This window comes from Crocodylus porosus, unplaced genomic scaffold (assembly GCF_001723895.1).
Source record: "Crocodylus porosus isolate Cpor-Errol unplaced genomic scaffold, CroPor_comp1, whole genome shotgun sequence".
Classification (NCBI taxonomy): Eukaryota; Metazoa; Chordata; order Crocodylia; family Crocodylidae; genus Crocodylus; species Crocodylus porosus.
This window is the reverse complement of record NW_017728904.1, coordinates 647,409-662,231: the sequence shown is the minus strand read 5'-3', so window position 1 is coordinate 662,231 and position 14,823 is coordinate 647,409. Positions and strand designations below refer to the sequence as shown.

At 48.7% G+C, this 14,823-nt stretch overlaps 2 protein-coding genes across 4 annotated transcripts in view; both read left to right on the top strand.

The window, feature by feature from the left end:
- The window catches only part of LOC109324716 (cornifin alpha-like), a 3,350-nt gene extending 2,987 nt beyond the window's left edge, over positions 1-363 (top strand). The window contains exons 3-4 of one of the 3 annotated variants that reach the window (XM_019556746.1): positions 17-51; positions 112-363. In XM_019556746.1, coding sequence (XP_019412291.1) covers positions 17-51; positions 112-352 — 276 coding nt within the window. In that variant the 3' untranslated portion in view covers positions 353-363. Of the gene's footprint in view, positions 1-16; positions 66-87 lie in introns of all 3 variants that reach the window. The other 2 variants (XM_019556747.1, XM_019556748.1) reach the window with 2 other exon arrangements.
- Positions 364-6,617: 6,254 nt separating this feature from the next.
- Positions 6,618-10,116, top strand: LOC109324690. Its single transcript, XM_019556721.1, has 3 exons — positions 6,618-6,776; positions 7,696-7,837; positions 8,658-10,116. Exon 3 carries the CDS (start codon positions 8,671-8,673, stop codon positions 10,114-10,116), a length of 1,446 nt encoding a protein of 481 aa, XP_019412266.1. The 5' UTR covers positions 6,618-6,776; positions 7,696-7,837; positions 8,658-8,670.
- The last annotated feature ends 4,707 nt before the right edge of the window (positions 10,117-14,823 follow it).

The following is a 14,823-nucleotide window of genomic DNA, read 5'->3' as shown; positions in this document are numbered from 1 at the left end:
GCAGTGTGTAACTGAGTGTGTGACCAAGTGCCCCCAGCAGTGCGTGACCAAGTGCCCCCAGCAGTGTGTAACTGAGTGTGTGACCAAGTGCCCCCCACCATGTGTGACCAAGTGCCCCCCACCATGTGTGACCAAGTGCCCCCAGCAGTGTGTAACTGAGTGTGTTACCAAGTGCCCCCCACCATGTGTGACCAAGTGCCCCCAGCAGTGTGTAACTGAGTGTGTGACCAAGTGCCCCCAGCAGTGCGTGACCAAGTGCCCCCAGCAGTGTGTGACCAAAGGTCAATCAAGCAAAGTGAAGATTTCGAGCAATAACAAGAAGTACTGCTCTGCCTCCCAGTGGTTTTGGTAAAGCACGAAGGAAAGGGCCTGGAAGGAGGAACTGCCCCACAGACGGCTAGAACCGCTCTCCATGCACCACGCTTCTCCTCCTGCTCACACTCCCTGAAAAGCTGCACCCTGGGTTCATGGCTCTGTTCTCTTATAGGTTAATTTATTACCTGGAAGTGTGTGTGAATGATGTTTGTGTGGTTACACTGTACATGCTTCTAGTTTTTGCTTGCTTTAGTGCAAAGATGTCTGTTTTTTCACCTGCTTCACACAGACACTGGTAAATTAATGAGATAAAAAGACAAAAAGTAGAAATTCCCAAGACTGATGCTGAAGTCTTGAGTTCAATGCATCCTTGTGTGACCGGAGTATGCTAGTGCCAACCCCCAGATCTGGTGGTTCTGCCTTTGGAACTGACCTGAAGATTCCCGTGGGCTCCTTTAGCGTGAGATTTCTACGGTGTAGTTGCTTTTAAGCTTAGTTGTAGACACAGGGTATGAATAGCTTTGGCACAAAGTTGATTTATTGTTTGTATGCTGGAGACCTCCATGAGCACAGATCCATGGATACGGGGCCAAATTATTTGATGCGCTATAACATCGGAGCACCAGTAACTTCAACGGTGCTCTATTTATACCACAGGTCTCGACCGATAAAGATCTATCTAGCCATATCTGTAGTTACATTTCTGGTCACAGAATTGTTTTAATGTAATTTTTCTCAGATATTACACCCATGTAACTGGTGCTTGCTTCCATCCATGGCTGTGACTGAGGGACTTTGTGTTCACAATGTATTGCCCAGGCTGCCTGGAGCTCTGTACTCTGTACTTAAAAGATGTATCTTCCAATTGCTTTTAAAATTAAACCTTATGTTTCATCACAGTATCTGCTTCCTTGTGGTCCTTGCACTCTGTTTTATTAGTTGTCCAGAATCCCTGCCTGAGAAAAATCATTTATTATTCCTTCCTGGTAAGACAATGACATGGAAAAACACCTTGGCAAAATAGTTAGGCTCAGCACTGCAAGGAGACAGGGAAGTGTGCTGGAGGGCATAGCTTAGGGTTTAGGAGCTGTCTATTCAAGGCTCTGCTCTGTGGCAACATTTCTCCATAATCCTGGGTGGGACCCAACAAAAGATGTTGGTACTTAAAAGTCTGAGACAGCAACAGGCAGCTTTTTGATCTCAGGGTCTCTCTCTCAAGTGCATGGAGAGAGCAAAAGGGTGCAGAGAGCTGCCTAGAGCCAGCCGGTGGGAGATGCTATGGATGGCGGTGAGTCTGAAATCCTGTCCTCTGGAGACCACCCCCAAAGCTGAGGGAAGCCACTTTGGTCTAGGGAAGATCTGTTTCCTTGAAGAGGAGCAGGGACTCTTACCTTTCAAGGAATAAAGATGGGCCCCTTTAAAATGTGGTGCAGTTGGTTCTCTTTATATAAAATAACCAAATCATTGGAGCAGTTTGTTTTTTTTTATCATTACAGTCATCTGGCTGTGAAATATTCTTGCTAGTTTGCACAGAGCTTTCTGTAGTGATTAGTGTCACCCCTTATGACAGATAGGAGGAAATATCAAGGCTGTGCAGGCTGGACTTGTGACGCAGGAAGAAGGGGTGATGTGGGACGGGTGTTTTCTTAGTGCAGGTTGTTTCTCTGCATGGTGAACACCAGCCCCTGAACAGCAGTGCTTACAAACAGCATGCAATAAATCCATTCTTTCAGGAATTTCACTGTGCTTCAGTCCCAGGAACTGCTGGAAAAGAGGAGAAAGGGGATGGGAGGGAGCATAATAGCACGTTTCAAATATCTGAAAAGCTGCCTCAAAGAAGATGGTGAAACATTGCTCTTCCCAGGCACAGGGGGCAGGACCAGAAGCATTTAAACTCCAACTAAGCCAGTTCAAATCAAATCTCAGGGACAATTTCTTCCTTGCAGAAACATGGAACAAGCTGCCCAGAGAAGTGGTGGAATCCACCTCGTTGGAGATTTTCAAGAGGAGACTGGATGGGCGTCTGTCTGGGCTCGCTTAAATACAGTTAGCAGTAGGCCTGCGCAGGATGTTGGACCAGAAAACCCTGGAAGGTCCAACCCTAAAAATCATCTTCAGCTTGTTAGGATTTAGCAAAAGAATTAATTAATCAGGAAATGATTCATCCACAGTGTCACAGGCACTTGTGTGCGAGTTGCTCGTTCTGCATCCGCTAGGCTTGTGATAAGGACGTTTGGTTTCAGGGAGCTACAAGAGCAGAACAGAATAGATTCAAACAGAGTTGGCAACCCTGGCTGCGATCCAGTGTAACAGGAGGCAAACCTAGAGGTTGGAACCCAGGATTCACTTCTATGTCGGACGTGATGGGTTTCTATATGTTTTTGATGCTGACGTTGGGTGACATGGGGCAAGTGACATCATCTCAATGTGCCTCAATTTCCCCCTTATTTCTGGTGGGGAAAATTATACCCTACCTCCTTTTACAACACATTGAGGCTTCCTCACATGAAAGGATTTCAAAACCCTTTGCAAATGTTAATTAAAGGATTAGACAAACAGTTTAGGATGTTGTCATCATGTTAATGTTGTTCTATCTGAGCTGGAATCACCAGGCTGATAATTAGCATCATTTTAATAAGTGTTTTGTTTGTGGCAAACACAACTCCTGTCAAGGTGGTGCTTGTGAAAAGCCATTGACTTGGTTGCTGTTCCCCTGCTGGGTGTTTCAAACACACAAAAAAAGGGTCTGGACCAAATATTTTTCAATTTAAAAAAAAAAAAAAGGTTCTGTAGACACATTTAAAAAAATGGTTTGAGTGCATTTCTGTTTGCACATGACGAATCCATGTTTGCACATGACAAACCTGCACAATGTTTTAATGTTTGGTGACCCAAACTAAAACATGTCAGGATGAGTTTTATTTTAAAATGCAGGAAGACTTTTAAAATGTGAGGAAAGCCTGCGTTTGCAAACTGTAATGCTGTTGAAACGCAGGGAAGGGCAAATTTCATCATGTGTACAAGCACCGTGATAGGCTGAGCTAAAAAGCTTTGAACTGCCAAAAGATGGCCAAGAAAAATAATTATGAATAGAGCAGGTTGAAAAATAAAACTCCCCGGATACATTGAGAAAACCCCTTATCAGCTAAACAGAAGCTTTTGCAAAAAAAATGGGTTTTTTAATGAAAAGAGAAATCCTTACACTAAAAAAGCAAAAAACTCACAACCTAATATTTTTTTTTCAGCTTTTGATTTTTTTTTCCCCAATGAAAATGCAGAAAGCTTCCAAAGAAAATTTCTACTCAAATGAAAAGATGTTCATGAGGAAGAGTATTCATTTCTCAAACAAATCTAATGTTAAGACATGTAATAAACTGCAAGAACAGTGGTTTCTTTTTCTGGGTATTATTTTCTGTTCATGTAAGTGGTATATAAATGATCACCTTTCTGAAGAATCCAGCTGATTTTGGAGTCCCATCAAAGCAATGTCCCATCTAAACATCCATACACTTGAATCTAATGTCACTTTAAATAAGTTAATAAATAAAAACACTTCCCCTTGCTTTTAAATAGGTGTTTAAATAAATGTTCTGTGTCATGAATGCACTGCAGAGTAGGAGATTTGGCGAGATGGGAGCCCAGGAAGGGTGGCTGTGCCTTAAGGAAACAATCCTTCTGGCACAGAGGGAGACGATCCCGATGTGGGGAAAAGGGGGAAAGGGGCCAAGAGGCTTCCTTGGCTGACCAGAGAAATCCAGAGCAGCCTAAGGGCAAAAAGTGGGGCATATAAGCAGTGGAAACAGGGAGAGATTACTAAAGAGCAGCTCACAGTTGTAGGGAGGCAGTTAGAAAGGCCAAAGCTACCATGGAGCTGAAGATGGCATCCCAAGTTAAGGATAACAAAAAATAGTTTTTCAGATATATAGGGAGTAAAAAGAAGCCCAGGGTGGTATAGGACCACTACTGAATGGGCAAAAGCAATTGGTGACAGACAGGGAGGACAAGGCTGAACTCCTCAGTGAGGTCTTTGTCTTCCTAAACAAGGGGCAAGACTAGTCTTACATTGTAGAAAGGCAACAGCTGGGCGCCAGACCACCAAGCGCTGACCCTGAGATGGTGCAGAGTCACTTGGAAGGACTGGATGCATTTAAGTTGGCAGGCCCAGACGAGCTCCATCCGAGGGTACCAAAGGCACTGGCCGATGTCACTGCACAGTCACTGGCAAGAATATTTGAGCACTCGTGGCGCATGGGCCAGGTCCCGGAGGACTGGAAAAGGGCCAATGTGGTTCCCATTTTCAAGAAGGGGAGGAAGGAGGATCCAGGCAACTACAGGCCAGTCAGCCTCACCTCCCTCCTTGGCAAAGTCTTTGAAAAGATTATTAAGGTTCATATATGTGAGAGCCCAGCAGAAAAATTATGCTGAGGGGAAACCAGCATGGGTTTGTAGCAGGTAGATCATGCCTGACTAATTTAGTCTCTTTTTATGACCAGGTTACAAAACACCTGGATGCAGGAGTAGGGGTTGATATCGTTTACTTAGACTTCAGGAAGGCCTTCGATACGGTATCCCACCCCATACTGTGAACAAATGAAGGGGCTGTGACTTGGATGATTACACAGTCCGGTGGGTGGCAAATTGGCTAGAGGGTTGTACCCAGAGAGTGGTGGTGGACGGGTCGGTATCAACCTGGAAGGACGTGGGCAGTGGGGTCCCACAGGGCTCGGTCCTTGGACCGATACTCTTCATTGTCTGCATCAGTGACTTGGATGAGGGAGTGAAATGTACCCTGTCCAAGTTTGCGGATGATACGAAACTGTGGGGAGAAGTGGACACACTGGAGGGCAAGGAACAACTGCAGGCAGACCTGGACAAGTTGGACAAATAATAGCCATAAGCTAGCAGAGAGCAGATTTAGGCTGGACATTAGGAGGAACTTCTTCACAGTTTGAGTGGCCAAGGTCTTGAATGGGCTCCCAAGGGAGGTGGTGCTCTCCCCTACCCTGGGGGTCTTCAAGAGGAGGTTAGCTGGGCATCTGGCTGGGGTCATCTGAACCCAGCACTCTTTCCTGGCTATGCAGGGGGTTGGACTCGATGATCTATTGAGGTCCCTTCTGACCTTAACATCTATGAATCTTATAAGATGTCCTCCCCCATTCCCCATACATTTCACCATTAAAATTCACTAGCTATGAAAAACAGAAGGCGTATACCTTGTTTTTAAACAGGCGCGGAGGAGGCTGGAAATGGATGAGTCGCTTCACAAGCATACGAGAAGGCTGGAAGAAGATCACAGGGTTTCTGAGTTCTAGATCAGCAGTTTTACCACCAGGCCGTGCTGCCCTGGCTCCATCAGATTTACCTCTGTGGTGCTGAGCAGGTTTCTACATAGTAGCATTGCCTTGCAAGTCACTTCACCTCCTGTCCTTGGTTTTTTGGCCCGCTGTCCTGTTCCCAAGGAGCTTACCTCTGGTAAATCAAGGAAGGAGGGAGCTGTGTAGCCAAGGTAAAAACTAAGATAATTTCCTGAGAATCCCCTCTAGGCTGGTTTTCAAAACCAGCTACAGCAGTGGTTTTCAACCTTTTTTCATTTGTGAGCCCCCCAAAAATTTCAAATGGAGGTGCAGGCTCCTTTGAATTGTAAGTGTGGGTATTCCCCTACTGTTGATCATAGACATGTTCCACAGGCCCCGCAGACATAGCCTGAGGACCCCCAAGGTTATAAAAACACTGGTCTAAGGGGTTTAGGCACATTGGGCTTCCATTGAATGATGGAGGCTAAGTCCCCCTCTGTCACTTTGAACAAACCCAGCCCTGGTCTTTCCCTGGGAAGAGCCATGTCTGTACTTGTCAGCTATTCTTGAATGGGAAAAAAAGCACAGGACGCTTGGAGGGCTGCGTCCATTGTAGTGAATCACAGAGGCTCCAGACTGCAAGCAGCTCCCATGGGGGCTTCCCTCCCTTTGTGAGCTCGCATGTGGGACTCCCATAAGAGCAGCTCTGGGTTCACTCTTGAGTCTGTCTGGCCTGTTGAAATGGGGATGGAGCAAGAGAGTTTTGCTGGCCACACCCAGCTTTATGGAAGATTGCGCTGGCAGCCAGCGCAGCCTGCAAGCAAAAGCATCTGGTTCCAAACCAGTGCCCAGCCCGGACAAAAGAGCAGCCAGAGCTCGGACACATGATAGAAGAGCATGTTCCTCTGCAGCACCACCCATTGCAGCAGCCAGGAGTAAGCTGCTTATTCACCCAAAGTATTTATAGTAGTGTCACACTTTTTGGAGTTGCCAAGAGGACAGCAGCATTCGGGGAGCACGAGCTGCAGGCAAGTGTTAGGGATCACGTGCCTCCAATCTCACAAGCTGAATGCGGCTCACACCCATAAGCCTCTTTGCTCTATAAAACTTCTTCTATCTCAGCCTCCTCTCTGCACTCCCAGCTGGTTTTTTCCATGGGTCGAGGCGGTAAGTCTGATTGCAATGGGATGCTGCCGGGTCTGGGGTGGCTGATGTTGAATGTTTCCTGGAAGAAAATATTCAGTGGAGCAAATCCCTGATTTCAGGATAACTGAGCTGATTTACTCCAGTGAAGCACCTGGTCTTCAGAATATGGGGGCAGTGTTTCTAGTTAGACTGTAAATACAATGAGTAGGGATTATTTTTTCTCTTAGACATTTGTCGGGTCTGACTCTGGCTTAGGCCCATTGATAACTTAAGTGTTACTAGCAGCTGGATATGTGATTGCTCAGATTTGGAAACAGGCAAATCTCCCAATATTAGAGTGCTGGAAAAGTGATTTGATGGGATCCTATCGATGGAAAGAATCACAGAATCATAGAAAATGAGGGTTGGGAGGGATCTCAGGAGGTCACATCTAGTCCAACCTCCTGCTCAAAGCAGGACCAGCCCTAGCTACATCATCCCAGCCAAGGCTTTGTCTGGTTGGGCCTTAAAAACCTTGAGAGACAAACAGACAGCAAGCTCAGGGACTTTTTAACATATGGATATTTGAATTTGGGGCTGTGAAGAAAATGAATATAGGAAAATCTGGTCAATTCTTCACTCCAGTGGGATTGGTAATGTTGGCTAATTTCCCACAAGTCTCTAAGGATCAGTAGTTAACTGTTTTCAACTTGGCATGAGCTGCTTCTTTGTGTGTTGAGATACAAGAATGATTTTTTTTTTTTTTTTGCATTTCTAATGGAGAAATAGACGTCCCAAAAATGCTGAGCGTTAATTGTGTGTATTCTGGTTTCTTATGTGAGAGCTGCACACTTATAATGTACAATTAATGTACATTTCTCTCTTTAAAGACTGAAAGTGCTCACTATATATGAACGGCAGGATTCTGATGTGATCCATCATTTTTGCTTTGTTCTCTCAGTCGCACTCATCACCAAAACAGAAGATAATTCTGCAAAATGGAACAGTTGATCGGTCTATGTCTTGACGAGCCAAGAAAAGCTGAGGAGTAGCCAATGCTCTGTGCAGATCAAATGGCTTGAAAGGTACTCTAAAACTTGGAGGTCAGCATCTCTTCCAGCTGAGTAATTGTCAGGTGCATAATCCACTGTGGTTTAATATAAATGTATATTTGGAAATGACTAAACGTGCTTTAATAGATGACAGGCGAGCCAAATTGTTTTGTTTACAAAGTAAATTGGATTCTTGTGAGGATTCAGTGCACCAGCTAATACAGTCACAGTGAGGCGTTATCCAGCTGACTAATTAATCACACTTCACTGCATACAGCTCACAATGAGAGATGAGCAAGAAGAGTACACGAGCCTTTTAAGGTTAACAGGTACCGGTTATGAATATTTGTTTTAAGCCTGGCATGAACTTCATTCATTTCAAAGAATTTTGATATTCACTGAAATCTCTGGATACTTCATCATCATAGTTATCCTTAGTGGTAGTACACAGCTGCTCCCCGGGCAACAGCTGTTGGTGATAAAGTGATAGTGTCATGTAGATGTGGGCAAAGCATATAGACCAGCTAATTCTTGGGTGCTCAGAGCTGCATGAAGAGCTGAAGGCAGTGGGGCCAGTTTTGAGATGTATTTCAGGGAACTGGAGACAAAGCGGCCTTCTGGCTCTGAAATCCAAGCCTCCCCCGGCTTCAGCCACCCCTTGCGTGGCAGTGTTAAAGGACCCTATCTTTCCATTGGTGGTGGGATAATAAAGGCATGTTGTTTAACTTAGTGATGGATAATTCTCTGTTTCCAGTGCTATAAATATTCTGGGCCATACTGGAATGAGGGTTTACGTGAAAGAGGCTCCTTTAACATGGAGAAATGAGTGAGTGAATATAGTGAATGATCTACCTTCTCACACATCTTCTAGGCAGAGCCAGGCAATGCCAGAAGATGCCTTGTACAGACAGCAATGCAAGCATCAGCCCCTGACGGGGTCAAGCCACGTCAACAAAAGCCTGCGGCAGCAAGTCTCTGAGTACTGCCCCTTGCAGTGCCCTCGGCTCCGTGTCAAGAAGCGCGTGGCCCTGTACCCGCTGCACCAAAGTGTGTGTGGGGCCTTGCTACCAAGCATGACTGTGAGCTCACAGCACATGTGCGTAGCTGAGTGCCTGTGGCCATGTGAGACCGAGTGTCTCCAGCCTGGGTGCATGGCTGAGCAACCCCTCCAGCAGCATGTGACCAACAGCCAGCTCCGCTGCATGCACACAGCTCAAAATTGGCACCAGACAGTGAACAGCCAGCCTTGCTGCACCTCCGTGACCACTGAGCCACGGCGGGCGACCAAGTGCAAGGCCCCCTGTGCACCCTCATCCCCCAACCAAGAGTGTGAGAACAACCGCCCGCCATGTGCACCCTCGGCTCCCAACCAGAAGTGTGTGAACAACCGCCCACCATGTGCCCCCTCCACCCCCAATCAGAAGTGCATAAATAATTGCCCTCCATGTGGGCCCCCAGCTGCTAATCACAGCTGTTGTGCCAAGAGACCCCCGGGTATGCCTGAGAGCCCAGCGGAAAAGGGGCAGGAGGAGAGCCCACTGTGGGAGTCAGGACCCGAGCGCTTACAGCTGCAGGACATGACTGAGAACCAGGGCATGACCAAGTGCCCGCAGCTGCTGTGCATGACGCATGACCTACCTCCATGCATGCATACCTGCCCAGCACTGCAGTGTAGGACCACATGCCCTCCACCAAGCAGTGCCAAATGCCCAGCACTGCAGCAGTGCCTTGCTAGCTGCCCTCTGCTACAGGCCATCCAGCACCCACTGCTGCCAAAGGCCACCAGCTGCCCTCTACCATACGATGCCACACACCTGCCACCACCACAGCAGTGCTGGACCACGTGCCCACTCCTGAATTCAAGCAATTCAACATGCCCGCTCTTGGAGCAAAGAATCACTACATGCCATTGGCCACCCTGTGTGACGAAGGGCATGCTGCCAGCCACAACAAAGTATCCGAGACAGCGGCAGCACCTCCGTAAACACCTGCCACCATCTTTCGTGACCAAGCGCCTCCCATCAGGCATGACTGCAGCAGCTCTGCAGAGAGGTGTGACCAAATGGCACCGACAGTGCATCCTCAAGCGCCCTTCATTGCAACCACGTATGAAGCGCCCACTGCCACAGCAGTGCTTTGCTATGCACCCAGTGCTGCCTTGTGTGTCTGAGTACCTGTTGCCAGGCACAACTGAGTGCCCACCAGAGCAGCGTGCACCTGCGCACCTGCCACAGCAACGTATAACCAAGGCCCACCCCCCGGGGGTAACTGGGTTCCCTCAATATCATAGAAAACGAGGGTTTGAAGGCATCTTGGGAGGTCACATCTAGTCCAACCCCCACCTGCCCTGCCCAAAGCAGGATCAGCTCCAGCTACATCATCACAGCCAAAGCTTTTTCTAGCTGGGTCTTAAACACCTCCAAACATGGAGATGCCACCGCCTCTCTGAATAGCCTGTTCCAGTGCTTTACTACCCTCCTCATAAGAAGGTTTTTCCTAATATCTACCCTCAACTTCTCTTGCTGCAATTTGAGTCCATTGCTCCTTGTTCTGTCATCTGTCACCACTGAGAACAGTCCAGCCCCATCCTCTTTTGAACCCCTCTTCAGGGAGTTGAAGGTTGCTATAAAATCCCCTCTCAGTCTTCTCTTCTCTAGACTCAGAAAGTCCAGTTCCCTTGCCTCTTTTCATTACTATGTTCCCCAGTCCACTAACCATTTTCACTGCCTTCCACTGGACTCTCTTCAATTTGTCCACATCCTTTCTGTAGTGGGGGTCCCAAAAGTGGACACAGGACTCCAGATGTGGCCTCCCCAGTGCAGAATAGATGGGAATAATCCTTTGACCTGCTGGCAATGCTCCCGATGATCCAATACGGCATGCATTCCTTCTTCAGTCAATGTGTACCAAGTTAAATCTCCCATAATGATGTAACCCCTGGTGATGTTTATTTCTTGAATAATTTTACCTAGATAGTTACCCAGCTTGGATTTTGGAAGTTGATTGCTGGGCTCCATCACAAACTCAGTAGAATCTCTTTGACCAGCCAGACATAAATTGTTGTACCTGTGCCACCCCATCTTCTTGTTAGATAATTATTCCATTAATGTACAATACTACCTACCCCATTTGTACGTGAACCTCTCATCCTAAACTAATGAGCTTTTAATGATAAAATGAGGAAATCCTGGTCTATTGGCCAAAGGTTGTAGTAGTTTCCCAAACCATTTATGTAGTAGATTCCCCAATCGTTTATGCGGTCCAGCCACAAGAGGGAGTCCGAATACCACAGTCAAGACAAGTAGGTTATACGGGTGTACAGCAGGAGGGACTCTAGCACCTGCCTCTGCTTTGCATAAATTGGGGCTGGATTCTTATCTTGCATAATACAGCACAGCTCCACTGACATCAAATAGCTACATCAGATGACACTTCAGACCTTCCTTTGGGTAAATGCTTATTTGGATAAAGATAGGGGCTGGGCTGGTGGGCAAGGAGGATCCCTGAACTTTTGAAAATCTACCCTGGACCCTCTATGCTTTTGATCCTGTCTAACAGGGAAGATTTCATGCCATGGAGAGCTGCCAGGACAAGGCATTGCTTGCATTTTCTACACGGTGCATTTGACCCCATGGGTATTTCATCCTGAACTTTATGGATCCCATATAAATGGGTGCATACATGCATACTAACTTCCTGACAGTTAATCTGACTTAACTTTTAAAGTTGACTTAACTGTTAGAGTGTACACACTATGTGGAGAAGAGTCAACTTAAATGCAACACAAGATAGTACACTTCTGAAATGTAGTATCTTGAATCACACTGGATAAGTCAGCTTAGCTCACAAGATGGCTGCCACCATGTCAAGGAGCTGTATGTGTGCATGCTCTAATGTGGCTTAACTTAATTCAACTTAGTTAAGTCTCCTTATTTTAAGTTGACTTAGTATGTGTGTGTGTACCCTAAAAGATGAATCTTTGCCATCAGGCCAAAATCTTTGAATCTTTGCCATCAGGATTTGCAAAGAAGTTTGAGGAAGTCAGATTTCAGAATAATCGTGGGTGCTTAATAGGGCTGTGCAGAGCAGGTAATATTCGCTTCAACAGCCATGTCAAATATTAAACCGGGTCCCACTTTGATTTGCTGCCTGCTTCGAGTCGAAGTGGGGTTGCTTGGACTCGAGGTCGAAGCTCAGTCGAATATTTGAGCTACTTTGACTTCCCCCTAGGCTATAATGGGGAAGGTCAAAGCAGGCTATAACTGTGGCATTTCTTGTCCAATCTTGATGAAACTTGCAGGAATGGTAGCTCCTGAGGATCCCACAAAGCCTGCCAACTTTCAACAAGACAGGTTCAGGGGGTTCAGAGAAACAGCACCCCAAATTCTTGAGAGAAAACCTCCTGTGACTTCTGTGAGGAAAGCCACAGGGAGCTCAAAACTGCAGCCTTGCTCGCCCCTGAGGAGCCCACAAAGCCTGCCAACTTTCATGGTGATAGGTGCAGGGGTTTGGGGGAAACTGCACCTTAGGCTGCTGACAGGCCAAACTTGTGATACAGATGGAGGGAGGAGGGTGGCATTTGCTCCATCCATACCTGGTGCTTGGGGAGCCCCGGCAGTGGGAGGTTCACCTTGAGGAACACCAGCTGCTCCCCCAAACCAGGACCCAAGCAGGTGCGGTGGGGTGTCACAACATCCGCAGCCATGCCGAACACCGTCTGTCTTGGCACACTGGTCAGTGGACAGGACAGGGATTCCCGGGCAACTGTGGCCAAATCCAGCCGCATCAGGCTGTGGGTTGCCCAGTAGGCCAAGGGGTCGCAGTCCAGGGGCTCCATAGGCTCGGCAGGATAGGCAGACACCATGGTGTGAGGACTGTCTGCCTGATCCTGGGGTCTGGTGGGTCTGGACCCCCTCATGTTTGCCATGGCCTTAGCCCATATTGGCAGCACCTGTGGTGGAGGGGAAGACTGGCTTGTGGATGTGGGGCTCGGTTCAGGCAGTGGATCCCCCTGCCCCACTTCCTCCCCTCCTCCGCCGCTCTGCCTCCGTCACTTTCTTAGTAAGTACCTCCCTCCAGCGACTCAGTGTCTCGCTGCCACATATGGTGCCCTTCACCCTTGGGTCACAGATGGCGGCCAGCATATATACTGTGTTGGACCCCAAGGGTTCAAGCCTTTTCCTAAGGCCTCCTTCAGCTGCCTCACCAGTGCCTGGACATCTGGTGAAAGCGGCCTGCCCCGGCCAGGAACACTGGCCCCCAGGAAGCTCTCCATTTGGCTGTGGAGCTCCTTCAGTATGGGGACCACCTAGCTGAGGAAGGCATCAGCAGCACTGAGGGTCTCAATGACCTTGAGGAAGGGCTTAAGGACCAGCAAGATCTGGGAGATGGCATCCCACTCAGCTTTGGTCAGGGGGCCGCTGATCCCAATCTCCCCAAGCAAGGCCAGGTCATGGATGGCCTTCTGTTGCTCCAGTGGCCTTTCAAGCATCAGGTATGTGGAGCACCACCGAGTCTCCACATCCTGGATGATTCTGCGCTGAAGGACATTTAGCTCTGCTTGTTTGTCCCGCAGCATCTTGCCCCCCTTGATGCTCCGGTGGAAGTAGCCTGCCACCTTCCTGCACCTGGAAACGAGCCTGCTGGTGTTGCTGGCACAATCACTGGCAGCCCCGTCACCCTCCAAGGCATCCCTCACAATCAGATGTAAATTGTGTGCCACACAGCGAATACCAGCAAAGCTGGCATCACGGACTGCCTTGACCATATTGGCCCCATTGTCGGTGACCATGAAGCTGTGGGTGAGCTCAGGCTACCCAGCGCCGAGCCACCCCTGCACCATGCGGTTCATGGCCCCCCTTATCTCTGCTGCTGTGTGGGACTCATCCATCACCTTGGCGTGAAGGAGAGCCCACCGATGGCCTGACTGGCCACATCAGTGCCCTGTGAGGGAGAGGTATGCATGACCTCTACCCTGGCTGCTCCAGATATCCGAGGTGAAGTGTACGGTCACCTGCAGACCTGCCTTGTGCAGCTCCTCCCTCAACTGCATGCTTCATATAGGGAGGGCACCACCGTCCCGCTGAAGGTGGTGCATGTGGGCACCTGGTAGGATGGAGCCAGCAGTGCCAGGAGCCGCCTGAACCCTGGCTGCTCAGCAAAGGTGAAGGGCTGGCCATCCAGAGCAAGCATGTCCCCAATGGTCTGGGTGACCTTGCTTGCATTTGCAAGGGGTCCCTTTTGCCCCCCATGTTGCAGGGTGCCTTGCCTTTGCTGTGGGGGGACGGGGACTGTGGAGTGAGCGGGGGCCATTCCTGTGGCGAAGGAGTGGTACCTGCAGGGATGATTCAGCATCCCCAAGGTGGTCATGCGCTTTGTTCCCTTGCCCTAGCTGATTTTGGCTCGGCAGTGCACACACATAGCAAACGTGAGATCATCTGCAGCTCATGGCGATCCCTGACCATGCTTGTACTAGGCCTTTCCCTCTGGTGTGCGGGTGCATCTGTGGACACTGCTGAACTCTCCCCCTCTTCAGCAGTCAGAGGCACGGCAAGAGAAAGAGCAGACTCAGCTAAGCCGCTCGCCTTCACCTGTACAGGGGCACTTTCTGAAGTGCCTTCCGGGAAAGACCTCATGCCTTGAAAGGAAAAAACCTGAGAGGTGTCGAGCACAAACTCGACTGATTCCCCCTCCTTCCCCAGGACTTCCCTTGCCAGGGCACTGAGATCCAGATCCAGCACCAGCTCTTCTTCTGGCGCAGGAAGACTCAGCATCGGCAGTGACACAGGGGTGGAGCGCGCTGCTGTTCTGGTTGCAGTTATGGTGGGAGAGGTTGTGGCTGCTGTGTCTGGACATGAGTCTCAGGCACAGGCAGTGGCTCTGGTGGCGCTGCTGCTCCCCTCTCTTTCCTGCTTGTAGCAGCCTCATCCCTTGTAGCGGGAGGAAACAGGCTGCGTCTGAGTTTGGTGGAGGGAGAAACTGCAGCTCTCCCGCTTGCAGCCCCCCTTGCTCCCCTTCATACAGGCTGGCCAGTGTGG

Coding starts and splice junctions, on each gene's coding strand:
- LOC109324690 (XM_019556721.1), top strand. CDS start 8,671: ATGCCAGAAGATGCCTTGTACAGACAGCAATGCAAGCATCAGCCCCTG.